Source organism: Amblyomma maculatum, chromosome 11 (genome assembly GCF_055883805.1).
Source record: "Amblyomma maculatum isolate TAMU_Amacu chromosome 11, ASM5588380v1, whole genome shotgun sequence".
Taxonomy (NCBI): domain Eukaryota; kingdom Metazoa; phylum Arthropoda; class Arachnida; order Ixodida; family Ixodidae; genus Amblyomma; species Amblyomma maculatum.
Genome location: NC_139354.1, coordinates 117111292 through 117131536, shown reverse-complemented (window position 1 = coordinate 117131536; position 20245 = coordinate 117111292). Strand labels below are relative to the sequence as shown.

General features: G+C 46.6%; 1 protein-coding gene and 1 non-coding gene across 2 annotated transcripts in view; one reads left to right on the top strand and one right to left on the bottom strand.

The window, feature by feature from the left end:
* Positions 1–20245, bottom strand: part of LOC146174816 (uncharacterized) — a 212297-nt gene that overhangs the window by 12363 nt on the left and 179689 nt on the right. The window contains exons 25-27 of the mRNA XM_084585459.1: positions 18889–19016; positions 12921–13164; positions 2652–2747 (exon numbers count right to left, since the gene is read on the bottom strand). Coding sequence (XP_084441585.1) covers positions 2652–2747; positions 12921–13164; positions 18889–19016 — 468 coding nt within the window. The remainder of the gene's footprint in view (positions 1–2651; positions 2748–12920; positions 13165–18888; positions 19017–20245) is intronic.
* On the top strand, positions 16114–16276 carry LOC146174818 (U1 spliceosomal RNA). The gene has a single exon (XR_014702408.1). It is a non-coding gene; the product is annotated as a U1 spliceosomal RNA (small nuclear RNA).

Below are 20245 nucleotides of genomic sequence, written 5' to 3'. Positions count from 1 at the left end.
TGGCAATCAGCGCTGCTTGTCTCGTCCTCCCTTTTTAGTCCTGCGCTGTTCTGCCTATTTGAACAGCTGAGTATATACATCCTTTTTCAAGCACCTTCAGTTTTCCTTTAAAAGCTGGCCAGGACGTTACTGTGAGCTGAAATAATAGTGCGGGCTGTAACTGGGCAATCACGTGCACGCCCATGTTAACATATAAATTTCACGCAGTTCAAACACTGCAATTTTCTGTCTACATTTCTTCTAGCGGCTAAAATACGGAGCACTGGAAAAAAAAAACCTGTCAAATTGCGATGTGCTTGTAATTTACATTGCTTTCCACAACGACCATCTAATGAAGAACTGATAAAAAAAAAAGGTGGCTGATTGTTTGACGCCAGATTCGTACCGATCCAGCTAGTCAGGATATAAATACATTGTTGACCTAACGCAACCATTGAAAGCCACTAACACATACAAACACGTCTCTGCACAAACATTTGTGCCTCCCGTGGGTTGCGAGAGCTCGGAGAGCGCCTTGCTGACCTACCCGATCGCACTGGCGTTTATTTATTTATTTATTAGTACCTCAAAGGCCTTCGAGAGGCATTACATGAGGGGTGGGCTTACATCGTTATATTTTCAATGAATGATTTGAAGCGCGCGTTGTCGAAATCAGTCACAGTTTCGGCAGGCAAACAGTTCCAATCTTTTGCTGTTAAAACAAAAAATGACTTGAGATGAGATGAGAGATTGTGACCAAATATGGCGGCGCCCGTGCTCCCCCACTGTAGACTGTGTAGTTCTATATAACCTCCTTGATATGAAAACTGAGAGGATCTAGATCGAGTTGACTAGTTGAGAGAAAGAGCTAGTTTTAAAAAGGAAATATATGCAGGAATTTTCCAGTCTTCTGCTCTCTTCTCGTTCTTAGACTCACTATTAAGGACGTGGCTCGACTTCTGCCGAGTTCATGTAAACGTGCTCAAAATTGTTGTCTCACCTCGAAAGCTGTCATGCGCTGTTGGCGCCACAGGCACACGATCACACAATAAACAGTTTGAGTAACACGGCACCCTAGTGAAAAAATTGTATGAGACAGTAACCTAACATTTTCTCACATAGTCTCACTCCATTCACGTAAGAAATCACATACAAGTCGCATAAAATTGCGTAAGATCTCATAGTTTCTTGTACATTAACATAAATTATGGAAGATATTTTATGGTTGGCTGGTTGATAGGGGTTTAACTTCCCAAAGCGACTCAGGCTATGAGGGACGCCGTAGTGGAGGACTCCGGAAATTCAGACCACCTGGGGTTTTTTAACGTGCACTGAAATCGCACAGCACACGAGCGCCTTGCTTTTCGCCTCCATCGAAAAGCGGCCGCCGAGGCCGGGATTCGATCCCGCGTCCTTGGGAACGGTAGTCAAGCGCCGTAACCACTGCGCCACCCCGGCGGGGTAGAAATTTTATGATAATGATGTACACCGTATGAGAGTCTATGTGATTTGATGAGATTGTGTGAGGTTATTGCCCCATAGAACTTTTCGTTTTTAAGTAGGGCAGCGTTACATCTTCCGTCCACACTCAGCCTCTTTGGACACCACAGCCACCACGTAACACTATTTCTTGTTCGTAAAGAAATAATGCTTCTGTTCAAGCAGGCGTGGCCACAAAGTGATTCACCTATTTTATGCAAATTCTGTGGTTATACAGACAAAGTAAACTGTTAGATGCTTGCAAAGCAGAGGACGTAGGTGTCGCATTTCACTTAATTATGACATAATTATTCACATGTATACACGTAACCTTCAGCTGCTAATTAATTGCGCGTGTATCTGGAAAAAATCTGAACATTAGCCATTTATTGATTAGAAATTGCTCGTTAAACAAATTTCTTCAAAGGCGTGATATGGCAAATCTGAGGAAACTTGCGAAGCATAAAAGTATTTGTAACAACAAATCGTTATACTGAACATTTTTTCCACGTGTTTCAGAACAACTTCAGGTGGACTATGGCGAAATCTTAGTCTGGCTATATGCCACATCATTCAGCGAACTGTTTATATACGTGAACATATAATAAAAGATGATCACAACAACCTTAATGCTAATTAGCCACCTATCGTTTCCAAAAGCTTGAGATCTGCCACGTATTATATCCCTCCTTAAAAAAAAAAGCAAAACGTATAATTGATGACCAGCATTACTAATGCCATCCTGAAAAGAGTTCCGCTGGCACACGAAAGAGAAGACCGAATTCCTCCCTTGTCCTCCTTGGTTTTAACTAAACTAAGCAACTCGCCCAGCAACGCACTTTTCCGCATAAAATAAATGGTAAAAATCGTTCCTGTGGTGTTGTTACAGAAGACAAGAAGCAGACGTGCAAGCTGGGCTTGCCTCGCGTCCCATCGTTGATGAAAAACGGAGATCCGTCCGTCGATCTGTTTGTTTTGCTACCAAGCCTTGCTTGAGAGCTGCCTGTATCACTCGCGCGGTGGTACAGTGCAATCCAGGAGGCACAAATCATCGGCCCAATATAGGTACGATGCTGTAAATTGACTGGCCTGATGACGGGCCGGGCATTGCCAATACAGTGTCAAAATTGGGCCAATATATTGTGCTGCCTGGGAAGGCAGCACAACATGCAGTTCGGTTGTCGACCACTCACCCTTTGCTCTCCATCGTCTTCACTGCAGGCGACAGCGCTGAGCTCCGCGGAGCGAATCATTTCAGCACGGAGTTCCACCAGGGCTTGACTCAGAGCCTGCAATCGCCCAAAGGACACGCAGTTGTGGCGAAAATACCCAGCGTTGATTATTATGAAGAAATCTCGTTATAAGTGGGAGATCAATCTTTTATGTCACGCTTCCTGGAGAGTACAGTATGCATATCATTAAAACACAGTATAGTGATTAATGAAAGTATTTCTTTCCGAGGAATAAGAACTAAGACATTGTATACATATTATAGATATACCAGGACCGATGACAAACACTGTTTTGCGCGTGGGGGGATAATGCCTGGAGAAAATCGATGGGACACTGCATTTCCAAAGCCCGCGAGGAATGCTGCGCTGGGATGCACCCTATTTTTTTTTACGCTTAACTTGGACCGTCAAAACTGGTGAACAAAACCTAGACCCGGGCCGTCTTCCAATGCGGCCTGTCTGAAAGAGCTTTGGCATTTCTAGAAAGCACACGTGCACGTACGTGCTCGGCAACTTTCAAAGTGCCTTCATGGGAACAAAGTAGTAAAACAAAGGGCGTGACGTCGGCCCTGTTCCAAGCAAGAGCTCTGCAAACGCAAGTTCACTGCACACAATTGATATGGCCACTCCTAGCCTCACGGGGCTGAGAATGGTAGGCTCCCGCCGTTTGTAGCGGGGGCTCGCCTGCCACCGGCGGTCGTACCTGTTGTAGGCCGTCATTGCACCCGCCACCGGAGGTAGTGAACGGTGGCTGTTCCTGGCCCTACGGGGCTGAGGCGGTAGGTCAACGCCGCTTGCGGCGGGGGATAGCCAGCCACCGAATGTTATCGTTTGTAGACCGTCATGCACCTGCCACCGCTTCGGTGATGGACAACGGCTGTTGTTGAGGCGCGCATCTTTCTCTCCCTCTTTTTCTTTCTTCTTTATTTTCTCTTCTGTCCACATGAGGCAGCGGAGGTTCTCTTCTGTCCGCATGAGGCAGCGGAGGGAGCCCCGCCGGGGTGGTGCAGTGGTAAGACGCCCGACTACTGTGCCGGAGTACCCGGGTTCGAACCCGACCTCTGCGGCTGCGTTTCGATGGAGGCGAAACGAAGAGGCGTCGTCTGCTGTGCGATGTCAGCGCACGTTAAAGATCCCCAGGTGGTCGAAATTACTCCGTAGCCCTCCACTACTGCTCCTCTTTCTCTCTTTCCACTTTCACTCCCACCTTCCTCCCTTCCCTTACGGCACGGTTGCGGTGTCCACAGAAATCAAGTGAGACAGTTACCGCGCCTTTCCCTTCCTATAAATAAATCAGTTAAATCAGCAGCGGAGGTGCCCCGCCGGGGTGGTGTAGTGGTAAGACGCCCGACTACTGCGCCGGAGCACCCGGGTTCGAACCCGACCTCGGCGGCTGCGTTTCGATGGAGGCGAAACGAAGAGGCGTCCGTGTGCTGTGCGACGTCAGCGCACGTTAAAGATCCCCAGGTGGTCGAAATAACTGCGTAGCCCTCCACTACGGCTCCTCTTTCTCTCATTCCACTTTCACTCCCTTCCCTAACGGCGCGGTTGCGGTGTCCACAAAAGAAAAAAACAAGTGAGAGAGTTACCGCGCCTTCCTCTTCCTATAAAATAAATCAGGCAGCGGAGATGCCCCGCCCCGTATTTGGGTTTGCACGGTACGGTGGCTCCGCAAGGGACAAAACGACAGAAGAGACGAAGAAAGCGGGCTGTTCCGACTAGCATCTACCGCCCCCAGGCCCCGAGCAGCCTAGCGATTAGCGGCGCATGCTTTTTCAATGGGCGTCAAGTTGGACGCGGCACTAGCTTGAGAAAGCCTATACTACTACAACTACTGTTACTACTACCACTAGTACTACTACTACTACTACTATCATTATTATTATTATTATTATTATTATTATTATTATTATTATTATTATTATTATTATTATTATTATTATTATTATTATTAGATGGCGCCCAGTAAGGACGCATGTGCGCTGTGCTCCCGCCCGTTTTTTGGCAAGCAGCAGTTTTTACGATGTGCCGACTGTGCGAAACGTGTTCACACGAAGTGCGTCACCTGGGCGGATGACGAGCTGCAACTTCTGAAGTCCGGCTCTCGGCCATTCTTGTGTAATTTGTGTGCGTCGTCGTCGTCTGACGGTGTTAGTCTTAGCGACGGTGGTGCTAGAGTCCCTGGTGCCCCGCTCCTGCCCAGCCACCCGACCGGTTTTCCCCCTTCAGCCGCGACCGGCGAACATGGCGGTGAGTTTGCCTCGCTACGGGCTCTCCTCCTCGACGCGCTTGAGGGAATCTCTTTTCTGAGCGATGAGGTTGTCCAGCTACGGGAAGAGAACGAGCGCCTTCGTGTAGAGAACTCGCGGGCTTTCGTACAACAAGCCGAGGTTATCGCCTCTTTACGTGCCGATGTTCGAGGCCTACGCCAGGAGCTTGTGCGGTGCGCTGCTTCGCAGTGTGAGCGTCCTCTCGTCGAGCGTCCTCTCGTTGTCTCCGTGGGCAATCCTACCCGTGAGGAGCAGCCATCTGTGGACTACTCCGCCGCTCTTCATCGAGGGATGACTCCTGGAGATATTCCCTGTTCATCTTCTGCCTCTGCTCCTCGCCGTGCGGTTGACTTACCCAGTGAGATGAAGAAGCACCGAAGTCGAGCCATTACTGGCGCATCGAGCTCATCTGTCCTGAACGTTGCCATTTACCAAAAGAAGCGTCCGAAGACTATTTTCGTCTCTAAACTCAGTCCCGATACTACATCGGTAGACCTTACCAACCATCTAAAATCAGTGAATATTACTCCCATTTCCTGCCGGCAGCTGAAAACAAGGTACGACTCCTACTCGTCCTTCCATATTGAAGTTGATGAAGAATCCTACAGTAAGCTTGTTGAGCCTTCGATGTGGCCGATGGGTTGCATATACAAGGACTTTCGTGGGAAGCTTTACGACGATATGCTTCATCCCTCTGAACTGACGCAAAATTGCAGTGGCCCCTAATTTGGATATCTATTATCAAAACGCCCGAGGTCTTCGGACTAAGGGATCAGAATTTTTTTCTAGCGTCTTGTCCTCTTGTTATACCGCTGTTGTGGTTACCGAAACCTGGCTGTCAAGTGATATTCCTTCCAATGATTTCTTTCCAAATACTCTGTTTTTCGTAGCGACCGCCCTGAAACAGGTCCCAAATCAAGAGGAGGTGGAGTGCTCATTGCTATTGACAGTTTTGTGAAGTGTGTTCGACGTTCCGATCTGGAAACTGTTGAAGAATGTGTGTGGCTCGAGCTCACTTTAAATCGACATGAAAAACTTTTACTTGCAGCTTTCTACATTCCTCCGAATCTACCTCCTTCAGCCTATGATGATGTTCTGCTCTCAATCGAACATGTTATAACCCGTCATAGCAAACACAAACTTCTTATTTTAGGTGATTTTAATACTCCTGGTATCAACTGGAACTCACTTATTTCTTCTCACAACAATCATTACATATTAAGTAAGTGTAACGCTCTACTTGATTTCATAGCCTTTAACTCTTTGCAGCAACACAATTTCATTGAAAACTGTTGCGGTAATATTCTTGACATCTGTCTATCGAATTTTGAAAGTGTTCGAGTCTCGAGTTCGGACATACCGCTGACTCGCTGTGACAAATTTCACCCTCCGCTTCTAGTTACTACTGCTGTCTCTGCCTCACCTTCTACTAACTCAGATCGGGTGGGGAATTCGCCCCGTTTCGCGTATGCACGTGGTGATTATGTCGGTCTTTTCAATTTCTTCTCTTCCGTCGACTGGTCCCTTTTAAATGACATTAATGATTCAGATGGACAAGTCAGTCGCTTTACAGAAATAGTTCTTGATGGTATGCGTCGGTACATACCTTTGCATACTCCTACGCGTAGGAAGTTCCCTTCCTGGTTTTCAAGGGAACTAATAACGGCGTTAAAGCTCAAGGAACGGGCCCATCGTAAAGCGAAACGCCCTGGGTTTCACAATTGGGCAGATGAGTTTCGCCGTGTGCGTTCTCTTTGCAAACGCTTATACAAGCGGGACTACGACTCCTATCTTGAGTCTTTAGAGAGGTATGCCTCAAATCGTCCTAGTCAGTTCTGGCGTTACGTTCGCAAGCGTTCCATTAAATCAGATTTAAGTATCAGCTTAGTTGACTCTCAGGGTTCGGAAATTCGGGATGTTGCCGACAGTTTTGCACAACATTTTTCCTCCGTTTACAAACATCCACATTGTGATTCCGTTTGCCTCCCATCTGGTGCACTATCTAATTCCATTCTCTTTGACGAGGAGTTGATAACTGAGAGTCTTAAGCGTCTGAGACCATCTTTGTCTCCTGGACCTGATGGCATTCCAGCTGCCATAATAAAAGCCTTCAGTTATATCTTCGTACCAGTACTGACTGCCATATTTAATAACTGTTTAAAAAATGCTGCCTTTCCTCGCGTGTGGAAAATGGCACGCGTGTTTCCTGTCTTCAAGTCTGGAAACAAAACTGATGTTTCCAATTATCGTCCGATTTCTCTTCTATGTGCAACCTCTAAGCTTTTCGAATTAGCTTTGCACAGCGTACTTTCCTTCCATCTCAAACATATCATAGTACCGAATCAACATGGCTTCATGTCGGGTCGCTCTACTTCCACCAACCTAGTCACGTTTATGACGTATGCCTCTGCAGCAGTCCTTCAGAGGGGTCAGGTTGACACTGTGTACTGTGATATGAGCAAAGCTTTCGACGTTGTTACTCACTCACTACTTCTTGAAAAACTTCTACTCTCTGGCGTTGAAGTCTCTCTCGTAGCCCTCCTACGCAACTATCTCCTTGATCGCTTCTGCTTTGTCAGTGTCAATGGACAGACTTCTTTCGTTTACCCTGCAACGAGTGGAGTTCCTCAAGGTTCAGTACTAGGCCCGCTTCTCTTCTCCGTTTTTATTAATGATGTTTCCTCGGCGATAAAGAACTCCTCGTTTCTTCTTTATGCTGATGATATAAAAATATTCAAGGTAATACATTCTTTTCAAGATTGCGTGTTGTTGCAATCGGACATATCTGCTTTTTCTGATTGGTGTGCGATGAATCGACTTACCCTCAATTCTTCCAAAACTAGGGTTGTGTCCTTTACTCGTAAAACACATAGCTTTCTCTACCATTATTCTGTCAATTCTGTGCTGTTGGATAGGGTTGATGAAATTAATGACCTTGGTGTACTTTTTGACCGCACCCTCAGCTTCTCCTCTCACACTAAACGCATTGCTCAGCGGGCTATGCGCACACTCGGATTCGTTTGCAGACTTTCGAGAGAGTTCCATACTCCACTTCCGTTCCTAAAACTGTACCTGTCCATATGCCTCCCGGTCTTGGAGTATGCGTCGGTTGTTTGGAATGGCACTTGCAAATCGAACTTGGACAAGGTTGACAGAGTACAAAAAAAATTTTTACGGATATTTCATTATCGCTTTCCTTTCGCAACTTCCCCCTCTCGCTCCACCAGGAGCGCCCAACTGAATCTTCCTTCCCTTCACTGCCGTCGTATCAGACTTGATATCATATTTCTGTACAAACTCCTTCATGGCCACATTATGTGCCCTCAGCTCTTAGAGTACATCCTACTGCGCGTTCCGCGAAAGAGCATGAGGGAATTCAGACCATTTCAGGTTTCTCCTCTTCATTCCCACTCCCCTCTGGACAGGATGCAGTGGTTATTTAACTCTTTTTGTCCTCACCTTGACATCTTCCAAAACTCGCTCTGTTCATTTACATTGGATGTTCGTAGCGTTGTATTCTAAATAGTACTTTATCACATATAACTCCCACTTTCTAGCCCTAAATTGTATTTACTTCACTTTTTGCTTTTTCTCCTGTTCAATGCTGTCTGTATCTTGAACTACTTTTTATCCGTTTCTTGCTTATATTTCAACTTTAAACTTTATATTCGAATCTTACTGTCCCTTGTTCAATTTTACTTCTTTATTGTATTATTCTGTATTTCTAGCCTGTGTTTTAAGTACCATGCACTTGTTGCGCCTGGAGTGGTTGTTTATTTTATGTATATTTCTATATTACTATAATCAATGTCAGTTATCTGTTTGTTTGTTTTTTCTCTTCTACCTACCGTTCTTTTTTTTTTTCTTTATTTCCTGGTGTGCTAAAAAATTCTCTCACTGTGTATATAAGTGATGATACTCATTGTTTGCTTAATTTCCGTGATACTTTTCGTCTCAGTTTCATTTCATGTATTATTTATTTCTTTTTTTTGTGTTCTCTCTGTGTGTGTAAACATGTTTGTGCTTTTTCATTTTTTTTTTTGTGCTGCAGCACAAAGACCACATGGTTGTTCCTGCGCACATTAAATAAAGATTGATTGATTGATTGATTGATTGATTGATTGATTAGTAGTAGTAGTAGTAGTAGTAGTAGTAGTAGTAGTAGTAGTAGTAGTAGTAGTAGTAGTAGTAGTAGTAGGAGTATAGAGGAAGACTCGTTTAACTAAGTTGGCACTGAATTGTCCAATAATAATAATAATAATAATAATAATAATAATAATAATAATAATAATAATAATAATAATAATAATAATAATAATAATAATAATAATAATAATATTAATAATAATAATTATTATTATTATTAGTAGGAGTAGTAGTAGTAGCAGTAGTAGTCGTAGTAGTAGTAGTATAGAGGAAGACTCGTTTCTCTAAGTTGGCACTGAATTGTCTGTAGGTAACGTCCAAATTAACTGGCTAAATATTATCTTCCCAGATTTAATTATTGATGATAATAATATTAATTGGTTCACAGGAAGGGAAAGGCGCAGTATCCGTTACACTTGTGTCTGTGGACACACACAAGGGAGGAAGAGAGAAAGAGGAGCCATAGCGGAGGGCTACGGAGTAGTTCAGGTGCCCACAGACACAAGTGTGACAGATACTGCGCCTTTCCCTTCCTGTGAAGCAATCATTATTATTATTATTATTATTATTTAAAACTGTGAAGATATTTAGCAAGTTAATTCGGCCTTTAACTAGACAATTCAGTGCCAACTTCATGAAACGAGTCTTTTTCTATACTACTACTACTACTACTACTACTACTACTACTACTACTAATAATAATAATAATAATAATAATAATAATAATAATAATAATAATAATAATATAATAATAATTAGCAACGAAATATTACTGTGTATTATTATTATTATTTAGTAGTAGTAGTAGTAATAGTAGTAGTAGTAGTAGTAGTAGTATAGTATTATAGGCTCTCTCAAGCTAGTTCCGCGTCCAACGTGACGCGCACTGAAAAAGCAAGCGCCGCTAATCGCTAGGCTGCTCGGCTCCTGGGGGCGGTAGATGTTAGTCGGAACAGCCAGTTTTCTTCGTCTCTTCTGTTGCTTTGTCCCTTGCGGAGCCACCGTACCGAGCAAACCCAAATACGCTGCCCCGCTGGGGTGGTGCAGTGGTAAGGCGCCCGACTACTGTGCCGGAGTACCTGGGTTCGAACCTGACCTCGGCATCTGCGTTTCGATGGAGGCGAAACGAAGAGGCGTCCGTGTGCTGTGCGATGTCAGCGCACGTTAAAGATCCCCAAGTGGTCGAAATTACTCTGTAGCCCTCCACTACGGCCCCCCTCTTTCTCTCTTTCCACTTTCACTCTCACCTTCCTCCCTTCCATTACGGCGCGGTTGAGGTGTCCACAGAAAACAAGTGAGACAGTTACCGCGCCTTCCCCTTCCTATAAATCAAAACAGGCAGCGGAGGTGGCTCAGCTACAGAGCCAGTAGCAGGCCCGCGCATTTTCCTTTTCCTTCTTCCTACAGCTACAACAGCGGAGGTGGCTCAGCTACAGTAGCAGGCCCTCGCATTTTCTTTTTATTAAGGCGAAAGCCTTTAATGGCTCATACTGTCGTGGACAAAGTGTGTCCCACTTTTGCGGCGGCTGTCACTTGGCATTCTTTGGCGCTTTCAAGTGTGGGATTGCAGATGGCAGGAACGCTAGACAAGATGAGACCTCAGGCTTTCGCCTTTCACTATTTTATTCGCTAGTCCCTCGTAATTATTTTTCCTACAGTCGCAACATTCTTCAAGCAGGAGATCTGCGAACGCAAGTTGATTGCAGACAATTCTGACATCACGAAATAGCTTTTAAGCGAAATCGTGGCTGAAAGAGCTTTTTGCTGCTGCCTTCTTTTGGAGCCCAAGTCCTACTAATAGGGGTATGTGCCACAACGGATTTCTCTTTTCTGATTTTTTTTATTCCTGTTGACAATGAAAATTGCAGTGCCATAAAAGTACTGCTTCAAAGACGTTATAGGTTAGCCACCTAAATCAAAACAGGCTTCCATTAAGCTTTCTGTCTTTGAACATTATACCTTGCTTTGAGATAAGTAGTACTTTAAGTGAAATAATCTCCCGCTGAGCAAGCCGAACATTAACGTGAGCGTGTCTCAAAGCTATTATAGGTTTCCATACACTGTGGAGGAAAAGCAATATGATTAAAGGTCTATTCACACTTGCGACTCGCGAAGGACGTGCGACCGGCTGTCGCATGCGACCAGAGAGCCGCTCAGCGCGACTGTTCACACTTGCGAATGCGACCTGCGGGTCGCTTTACATATTTTGTAAATCTTGACTGTTTACCACATAGAGTAAAGCTAACCCCTGTTCACTGCAGCTGAACCGTTGATTGGTTACCGGTTTGCGACTAGTAGTCGCGCGGCTGGAAAATCGAGCAGTGCCCGAACGGCCCGCGACTGTGGCTTTTCGACTGATGTGACCATTTGCGACAGTCGCTTTTCGACCAAAACGGTCGCACGACTTCCTCGAGTCCAAGTGTGAACGGGCCTTAAGTCTTATGGAACCCCCTCTTGAGTATGGACGAACAAAAAATCCGTATACCATGCGGCGTGATTAGCAAATTCTTTTTTAAAGTCCTCTGCAAACCATCACAGAAACGGCGGCAGGTTACTACAGTGGTCACAAGGCCCCATTTGTTATCGCTACAACGTGAAAGAAATCAACGGAATAAACATTGAAACCAGGCTTGTGTTATATCCACAAAGATATCGCTTGGCAGTCGGTTCAGCAGCGTTGAACCCCACAAGAGTATTATGCGATAACTTATAAGCTAGTTCGGTCGAAAAGCCGTCAGCTTAAGTCGGCAACGTGCGTCGAAAATAATCGGCGGCTGCGTAAAAGCATCGTATCATGGTAAATTGTGGTAGTATAGTGATTAATTATTAGCTGGGGCGTAATAAGCGATGACAGATGAAAAAGGGGGTCCAAAGGTTTCAAAATGATCAGAATGAAAGTCAATACTTGACGATGCTAAATGAGAAAATTCAGTGTAAGTTCTCAACTAATTCACTGAAATAATTAAAAACGAAAAAAAATGCGTTCAACGAACTGCTCAGAATGGGAAGCTAATGTTTGTTGATGCCAAGTATCGGTGTGTAAGAGTACACAAAATCAACAAGTAAAAAAAAGCACCGTCTCTGTATGTGAAACGCTATCGCGTCATACCCTTCATGGCGGAGCTTATGTCCCCCTAGTTTTTATTTCAGAAACCTGAAAGGCATCACTCTCGAACTTTTCGCTTTCCATCAGAACACAGGTAGCCTTATAGTGGGGCCACTCCGCGAACGAGACTCTTCTCCACAGCCCTAGACGTGAACCTGTTTTAAGCAAATAGTGTCAACGATAGCATATCGGCATAACGCGCTGGCCCGAGAAAACGGTAACCTAGCAACATGACATCTCTGATCACGGGGTTTAAGCGGACTGTCTTAAGCTGACCAGTGCATAGCCGTGGTTCTTGTTCGGATGGCGTGCACAGCTTTCGCCTGATGTGAAAACTAGTGCGTCGTTTGCGGCTCACAAGGAATCATCCGCATTGGCAGGAGCTACGCGAGAGATCTGGTAAGTACGCCGCGCCGTGGGCAGCAAATAATTATTCCTCAAAGGTGTTTTTAATCGATGCATATCAGCTACCTGTATACTGCCTTACTTTAGGCTTGAAATAGGCCCTGTTTACACTGTGTATTATGCAGGGCTTGAGAACATGAACCTGCCAACACTGAAGCCCACCTTTGTTTGATTTCTATAAGTTTCAAGATATTATTGATAATGTGCCAGCCCAGAAGGAAATCTTGCCGGTCTGTAACTTCGGCATGTATTGCTGTATTTAGTATGGAACCGAACGAGGCAACCTGGCAAGCAGACACGCACCTTGAGCTGCTTCTCCTTGTCATCCATCTGCGCCTTGAGCGAGTGCACCAGGCTGCCCAAGTCTTTCCTCCGGCCGGCTTCCTCCAGCTGGGAGCCAAGGTCTGCCAACTTCGCCTCCAGCTTGGAGATGGCAGTCTCCTTCTCACTCAGCAGAGCATCTTTCTCGTCGACGAGCTTCTGCAGAGACTCCACGAGACTAAAGGAAGGCTGCGGGATAGTGTCCGGTTCTTTATCCCTGGGAAGACTACGGATGACGACCACGAATTACAAGAGGAACACTTGATAGTGAATAAGCAGCGGTGGCGTAACACCCCCTTGCGGTATAGGGTGCCTCGATGCTCCCGCTTTCCCCCGCCGCTGTTGCAAGGGGGCACGCTCATCGAGGCACCCTACTGCGATAGTTCTTCCGCAAGCAACGTCGGTACGCATGACGTGACCGGAACGCGCTCCGCAGAGTGCTTCAAAAATGACAGCGTCATTGGCGATAGTGACATAATAATAATAATAATAATAATAATAATAATAATAATAATAATAATAATAATAATAATAATAATAATAATAATAATAATAATAATAATAATAATAATAATAATAAGAGAAATAATACGAGAATATCACTGACAAATGTCAGGTACATTGTCACGGAATCTCAAGTTCATTTTTAGTTGACTGTCTGTTTAACGGAATTCAAGTAAAACAATATTCGAAGTAGGTGTAACAGGAGACTTGTATCCCTGCCCTTCTAATGCAGCCAGTTTAACTGCATAACAATCACTCGTTTTAGCCGTAAATAACTGTTTGCCGTTTTACGCGAGAGCGTAACGGCCCGGGTCGCAGAAAAGCCGGTGTCGGCGTTGTTCCGTTGCAATAGGAATATCCACAATCATCGAAAAAAAAAAATGTGGGAAAAATTGGCGACGATTACGGTACTTCCTAAAGCGAAATTTGGGCGTAGCTCGTCAGCAGTTTCAGCTTTTTGATAGATTGAGGCAAATAATTCGAGCAAGACATGTATGCACAATTACAGACAACTGGTTACGAGGGACAACGGCGATGGCGATGACGAGGCAAAACCGAAGAACAGTACCGCGCCACGTTTGGCCTTTCAGCGTCAACCGTGGATGACCTATGACGTCATACCAGCTGCGAGAGATGGGCTACTAAGTCGAGTCATCGGGCGATCCCGTATCGTGCCACGCCGGCCGGCGGTTCTCGCGCTAGAGGTGCCGCGTTCGCTATGACGTCATACCAGCTGCGAGAGATGGGCTACTAAGTCGAGTCATCGGGCGATCCCGTATCGTGCCACGCCGGCCGGCGGTTCTCGCGCTAGAGGTGCCGCGTTCGCTATGACGTCATACCAGCTGCGAGAGATGGGCTACCAGGTCTAGTCGTCGGGCGATCCTTGCACTCTTAAATAAAGTGTTTTTCTCTCTCTCTCTCTCGGATCGTGCCACGCCGGCTGGCTGTTCTCCCGCTAGAGGTGCTGCGCTTCCACTTTGAGTGACGGTATAAGAGAGGACCCTGTGCACATATTCTCCCAGTGTCTTCTTCCTGAAGCGCTTCTCCGTCGTGTAGCTAATCTCTTCCAGCTTCCGGGTACACCGTACCAGACCGTGCAATATCGGCGTATCCGTTAACCAGTTCGTACTCCTGCTCGTGGAGTGCGCGTACGAAGTATGGCTGGCACGCTGCGCGGCCGCATACAACAGCAGAGTTCCGGGCTTCAATGAAGTAACTGCAAATGTACGGAAGGAGGTCTGATTCTGCCTGCAGCGGGAACGTCGCATTCTTGGCGAGCGGAGGTTCTCGAAGATTTGGTGCGGGCCGTCTGTGATCTTCTCGGTTAAAGGTGGAACACTCTCTGTGTCGCTATGACTCTATTACAGGGAATGTTCGTCCTTAATGACACTCGTTGAGTTGTCATGAAGGTCCGCCTCGTTGGCTCGATGCCACGATGGCGCTGCAAGTCGTCTTTGCGTAAGATGCCACTCACTTTTTTTTTTTTTGGGGGGGGGGGGGGCATCGCGCGGCGGCCCCCTTGTCCGGGTAGGGCCCACACCTCGAACTGAACTTTTTAGTTCGAGGTGTGGGCCCTGGTAGGGAGCCCACTTGGCCTTGAATGGGGGGGGGGGACGTAGGTTTTGAATGGATGATGATAGGCTGATCAGTTATGTGTGACTGGGGCACGGCACTTCCGGGTGTCAGTCCCCCTCCCCATCTGACAACGGCAAGAGGCGCGCTGCTTCTCGTTAGACAGACGTAATGGACAAGGAGAAAGAAATATTGCGCCAGGTCGCCGCATTTCTTTCGCAACCTATCAGGCTTAACCAACACTAAGCCCCAGCTAATTTTTTTTCATGTGTTTTATTTGGTTCGTCACCGAGGCTTTCGGCTTTCTGCAATCGGAAGCCACTCCTGGCTTGTGCACCAACGTCACTAGTTGTTTTTGCACAGCACGTGCCAAACTTAACCAAACCCGTAGAACGAGGCTTTCCAACATGGAGGAATGAAAACTAAGGAGGGAGTGCATGGCAATACTATCGAAGCCTAGTCATAAAAATAAAAGGGAGCGAGTCGGTCTCCACGTGATTAGACCACGTGATTGCGTGCTGGGATCTAGTAACGTTGACATCTACTACCGTTCCACATCGCGCATGCGCGAATCGGCGCCGCGCGGGATTTGCCGTGCGCGCAGCACCGGGGAATCGGCGGATAACCCGCGCTCGCCACAGCAGACACAGCCACGCGCCCGCGCCAAGGCAGACGCGCGCATTAAAACAGCGACATAAAACATAGGGAAAGACTGGGAGAGAGAAAAAAACGGAGGAGGGAACGGCTTCCTCAGCGCTTGGCTTGCGAAGGTTGATCACTGACGTCACGCTCTCTCCTTACTTTTCTTACCTTCATGCTTTCCAACATGCGAGCGCGTGGCTTGCCACTCGAGTGCGCTGTCCTCGAAGCGAAACGAGTGAAAACGGCCCTAATTATGCGTTTTATAAAAGAAATCTTGCTTATTCACATATCCTCAATATATAGATCTGCGCAATTTGCATTAAATATTTCAGTGAACCCAATTTCCGCAGTACCACGCCGGGTGCTTAGAAGCACTTCTTAAGCGAACAGTTGTTGCCCCCGAGGAAACATAGGCGGACGCTATAGGTTGGGTCAACGCGGGCAGCTCTCCGGGAGTGTAATTACGTGGTGCTGGGATTCCGGTGATCAAGAAGGCCGGTCCCCGGGTGAAGGCTGTCCAATTGCACTACGGACAGCTGAATCCCGCCACTTCCCCAAACTGGGGAGGCTGGGGCATCCAATTTTTGGTAGTGGGGGTTCGGCGTCCGCGTCAACCCCCTCAAATATCAAATACAAAGTTAGTCTCAAACTGTTCCTGGGAGAACGCTCTCCTCAGGCCGCCGGGCGCCGGCGCCGCTCGGAGCTGCCGCGGGGCGGCCGGCCAGACCCGGCAGGGAGATCGGCCGCGCGCAGTACTAAGCTTGCTCACGTGTATGCGTTCATGTTTGGCTGCATTCGCGCTTCTCCCAAGCTTTTGTAAGTACGCATTCCGCACGCTGTCTGTTCGATTGTGCCGCAAATGTGACTTATTTATATTTGATTACATTGGTGCTTTTTTCGGGGCTTATTGCACGCCCGTGTTCCGCATGCAGTCTGTCCGGTCAGGCTAACATTGAGAAATTTGCATTCGTGTTTTACGCGCACACGTCGCAGAAAAGCTGGCGTCGGTATTGTTGTAATGCGAAAATCAGCACGAAGCAAATGATTAAGAAGTCTTGGAATCTTACGGAATCGAGCTCGCGGTTTACGCACGTGGTTTCGAAATGACGTAACCGTTCTTTGTGAGCGGTCAGAATGCTGTCATACCAATTTGGATCCCATTTAGCATCCATCTATTACAGCATGGCAGACTAATTTGTGATAGGAATTTGAACCTGTGGCATATGTACCTCCCATTGTATGTCGTTGATGTAAGTGTACGCATCCACCGACTGCACCTATAGCTTTCTTTCCGCCCATCAAAGCGTCCCCTTATACTTTTCTTTTTCGGGCTTTTTGAAGAACTTGCCCCGCATGCCTCAGTATGTCATACTGTTGTGTGCCATTGTGCACATCGAACGGAAAGAAAAAAGTTGCCGGGCTGTCCTTCCATGAAATACCAGCCGCCACCGGTATACGAGAAAAGTGGCTTGCAGTAATTCGGCGGGATAATTGGAGCCCCAATACGACATCAAATTACACTCGAGTATGCAGCCGCCATTTCAGAGCTGAAGACTTCATAGAAGAAAAAAAGCGGTGGTTCAAGAGGGATGCTGTGCCGTCTTCACCGATGCTGGCTTTCCGACGAGCTGTAGTCACTGTTTCCGGAGGTTGCCGTCTTGAGGAACTTTATGCAGAATGTTATTTCCTGCCGTCACTAGCAATACCTTCGCAGCCAGGGACTGCAAACTGTAGCAACCTCCCGCTCATGTCCCGTCAAAACAACAATTCAACGCTTCGATAACTGCCTTCGCGAACTCGAGAGAGTGGCCAGTCTAGCCCAGAGCTGTCCTGCACTCGTCGCGCACACGACGTAACACAAAATCGAGGATGAGGTCAACGCCAGGCATGAATAGCGTGGCAACAAAACTTCCGAGTTGCGCCGCAGACGATGAGATACCCCCGGCATCGCATCGGTACAGTGAACTAGAATATTCTAGTTCACTGTAATATCGGTATAGCATCGGCAAGCAAGCGCGCCTAAACGGAAGTTGCGGCGTTCCGCGCTAAGCAAAAAAAGTAAAAGCGCAAATGCGTCATTTGTGACGTGTCAGTGGGTAAGGCACGTGGAGGAGGGCCAGCCTTTGCGCGCGCTAAAAAGTGAAATTCAAGGTCCCAGACCTTGAATTTCATTTGGCTCAAAGAACCAGCGAGCCTGTTATGTCCCCTTCTGCGCACGGAGCATGTATTTGCTTAATACTACCAGGGTTTTCTCTCTACTATCATTTTTGATCAAGCAGAAACACTTCTTTTGATCTGTGTATTCATTCTACGACTGGAAAATATGCTTTATTAAAGTCTCTTATTAAAGACCTACTCGTAATATACCAAACCAAACGCAGCATGCTACAAACGAAAACGATGGTTGGCGAATGTTCCGCTTTATTTCACAGAGGTGATAACACTCTTGAATAATAAAAGAAGTTATTAAACGCGATAATATGATTATATAGCTAATTGAACTCGAGGTGCGCGTCGTACGCGATGTCGCTCATGTCGGAAATGCATTTTGCTGTCAAATAAAACTCATGATCGCCGATTGCCTGCTCTACTCGGTAGACGAGATTAAGTTCCTTCCCGTCAAAAATGCTTCCTTCGCGGAAATTCGCGGCAGTCTGGCTGATCTGCAATGCGCAGTGTGGGCAACACATAACAACACGACAGCGCAAGCGTTGCATGTGGAAAAGAAACGCGCGGTGCACGTGCCTAAAGCGGCGAGCGATGTAGTCAGCGCATACATACTATAGTGCCTATAGCACTAAGGACGGCGCGAGTTGGTCGCCCAGCTTTGAGGCGTGACGTCATAACATCTGTGGCACTCCTGGCGGAGAGAGCGGGAGTATATTCTAGGCACTGTATACATAGTGTTTGTACTATCTCCTTGCAGAAGGCTATGTAGTACACCAGGAGCTGCAGCGCCGTTCAGTGACGATATACGGCGAGTATACAGTTTAGATACTATAGTGATGCTTTGGCGCCTATAGGCGTCCTTTCGTTCTTTTTTTTTTTTTCAATCGAACAACGTGGAAGTGATTTTCGTAACACTTCGATGACGAAGTAAGCTTAAAATTTATGAAAAGGATCCATTACGCAAAGCGCACTACTTGACAGTGTTTTGACCAACCAGCTAGTGAAGTCTCTTCATGGAAAGACGTTTTGATCGCTTCCATACCATGCGAGCGTGCCCACCCACCCAGTATCGGGGGCAGCAGGCTCTGCCACTGCTCTGGGCTCTTCCTGCACCGGCACCTGCTGTGTCCTGAAGAGCAGAAACCGGAGTGCCTCCGTGTGAGCTTCGTCCAAGCTGCGTAGCTGTTCCAGCTGCAAAACACAAGAAAACAGCCAAGTTAGGTGCCGGCTGCCGCCAGCTAGGGCGCAGCATGTTATGAACTGATGCGGATAATGTCGTCTGTTTGCCAGCGTCAACATGGGGACAGTCATGTGTTCAGAAAATGAAGCAGCGGTTAAGAAATGATGTCTTCGCAAATGTCACTGAACATGAAAAAGATCACGCGTTAATATTGTTTCCGCAGTTCAACGAGAGCTTGGGCAAAAGCACCAGCTGGTTATTGTGGGCGTGGTGCAAATTGTAGCCTTGGCAGCGTTTATGAACACGAAACATTGCCGCCGAAACCCAGCTGATATTCCATTCAAGAACGACGCTAAATCTAGCCAGTTTTTGCTGACAACGAACTTTTGTCTCGAGGCACGTACCCCTTCGTCTCAAAGCACAAACACACTGAAAAATAGCAAGCTCATCGTATCCCAGGCTTGTGGAGAGCTTCAAGAACCTTGAGTAAGACACTGGAAAATAGAGCGACTACTCTTATTCAGCGCGTGGCGGCAGTATGCACATCGGCGGACAAATGCAAGCGCTGCGGAGTTTTAACAATTTGCACGGGCTGTCCAATTGAAGTTGGTAGCCATGGTGTCTTGCAAGAAGAAACTAGTTCCCCTTGAACAATGCTCCTTTATTTTCGACAGAGAAGGCATGGTAGCGCCTAGAAATGAAATGCGCGGGCTGTTTGTTTATCTTTGCACATTTTCATAAACAATTACAAAGCGAATTCATCAGCTATTGGCAGTTTGTCAATAGGAGACGGGGTTTTCCAGCGATGCTAAGCCTACCTCTGATTACTAGAATGCTGGGCTTAACACGTTGCAATCTTAAGAGCGCACAGTTCCTTAACGCCTATTGTCAAAAAGTATAATTGTTAGATTCTAATGTTCTAATCGCGTCAATCCCTTCCTATGCCCTTTTTCGGCTCTACTTCCTGTTGTGTGACGTCACATCCTTGACAGCATATCCACTACCGGCACCCCTTTCACTCTTTCCACTTTCACTCCCACCTTCCTCGCTTCTCTTACGGCGCGATTCAGGTGTGAAAAAATCCACGGGACGGCTGTGCGATTGCTGCTGATGGGAAATGCGTTAACAAACGGATAATTTTTTTGATTGCATTTACTCGTGGTGCCCTCTTTCCGCAGTCACTTAAACTAGAGCGCGCATCAGCATCGTGCGCAGCAGCGCCAACTATCGGGCCTGTACG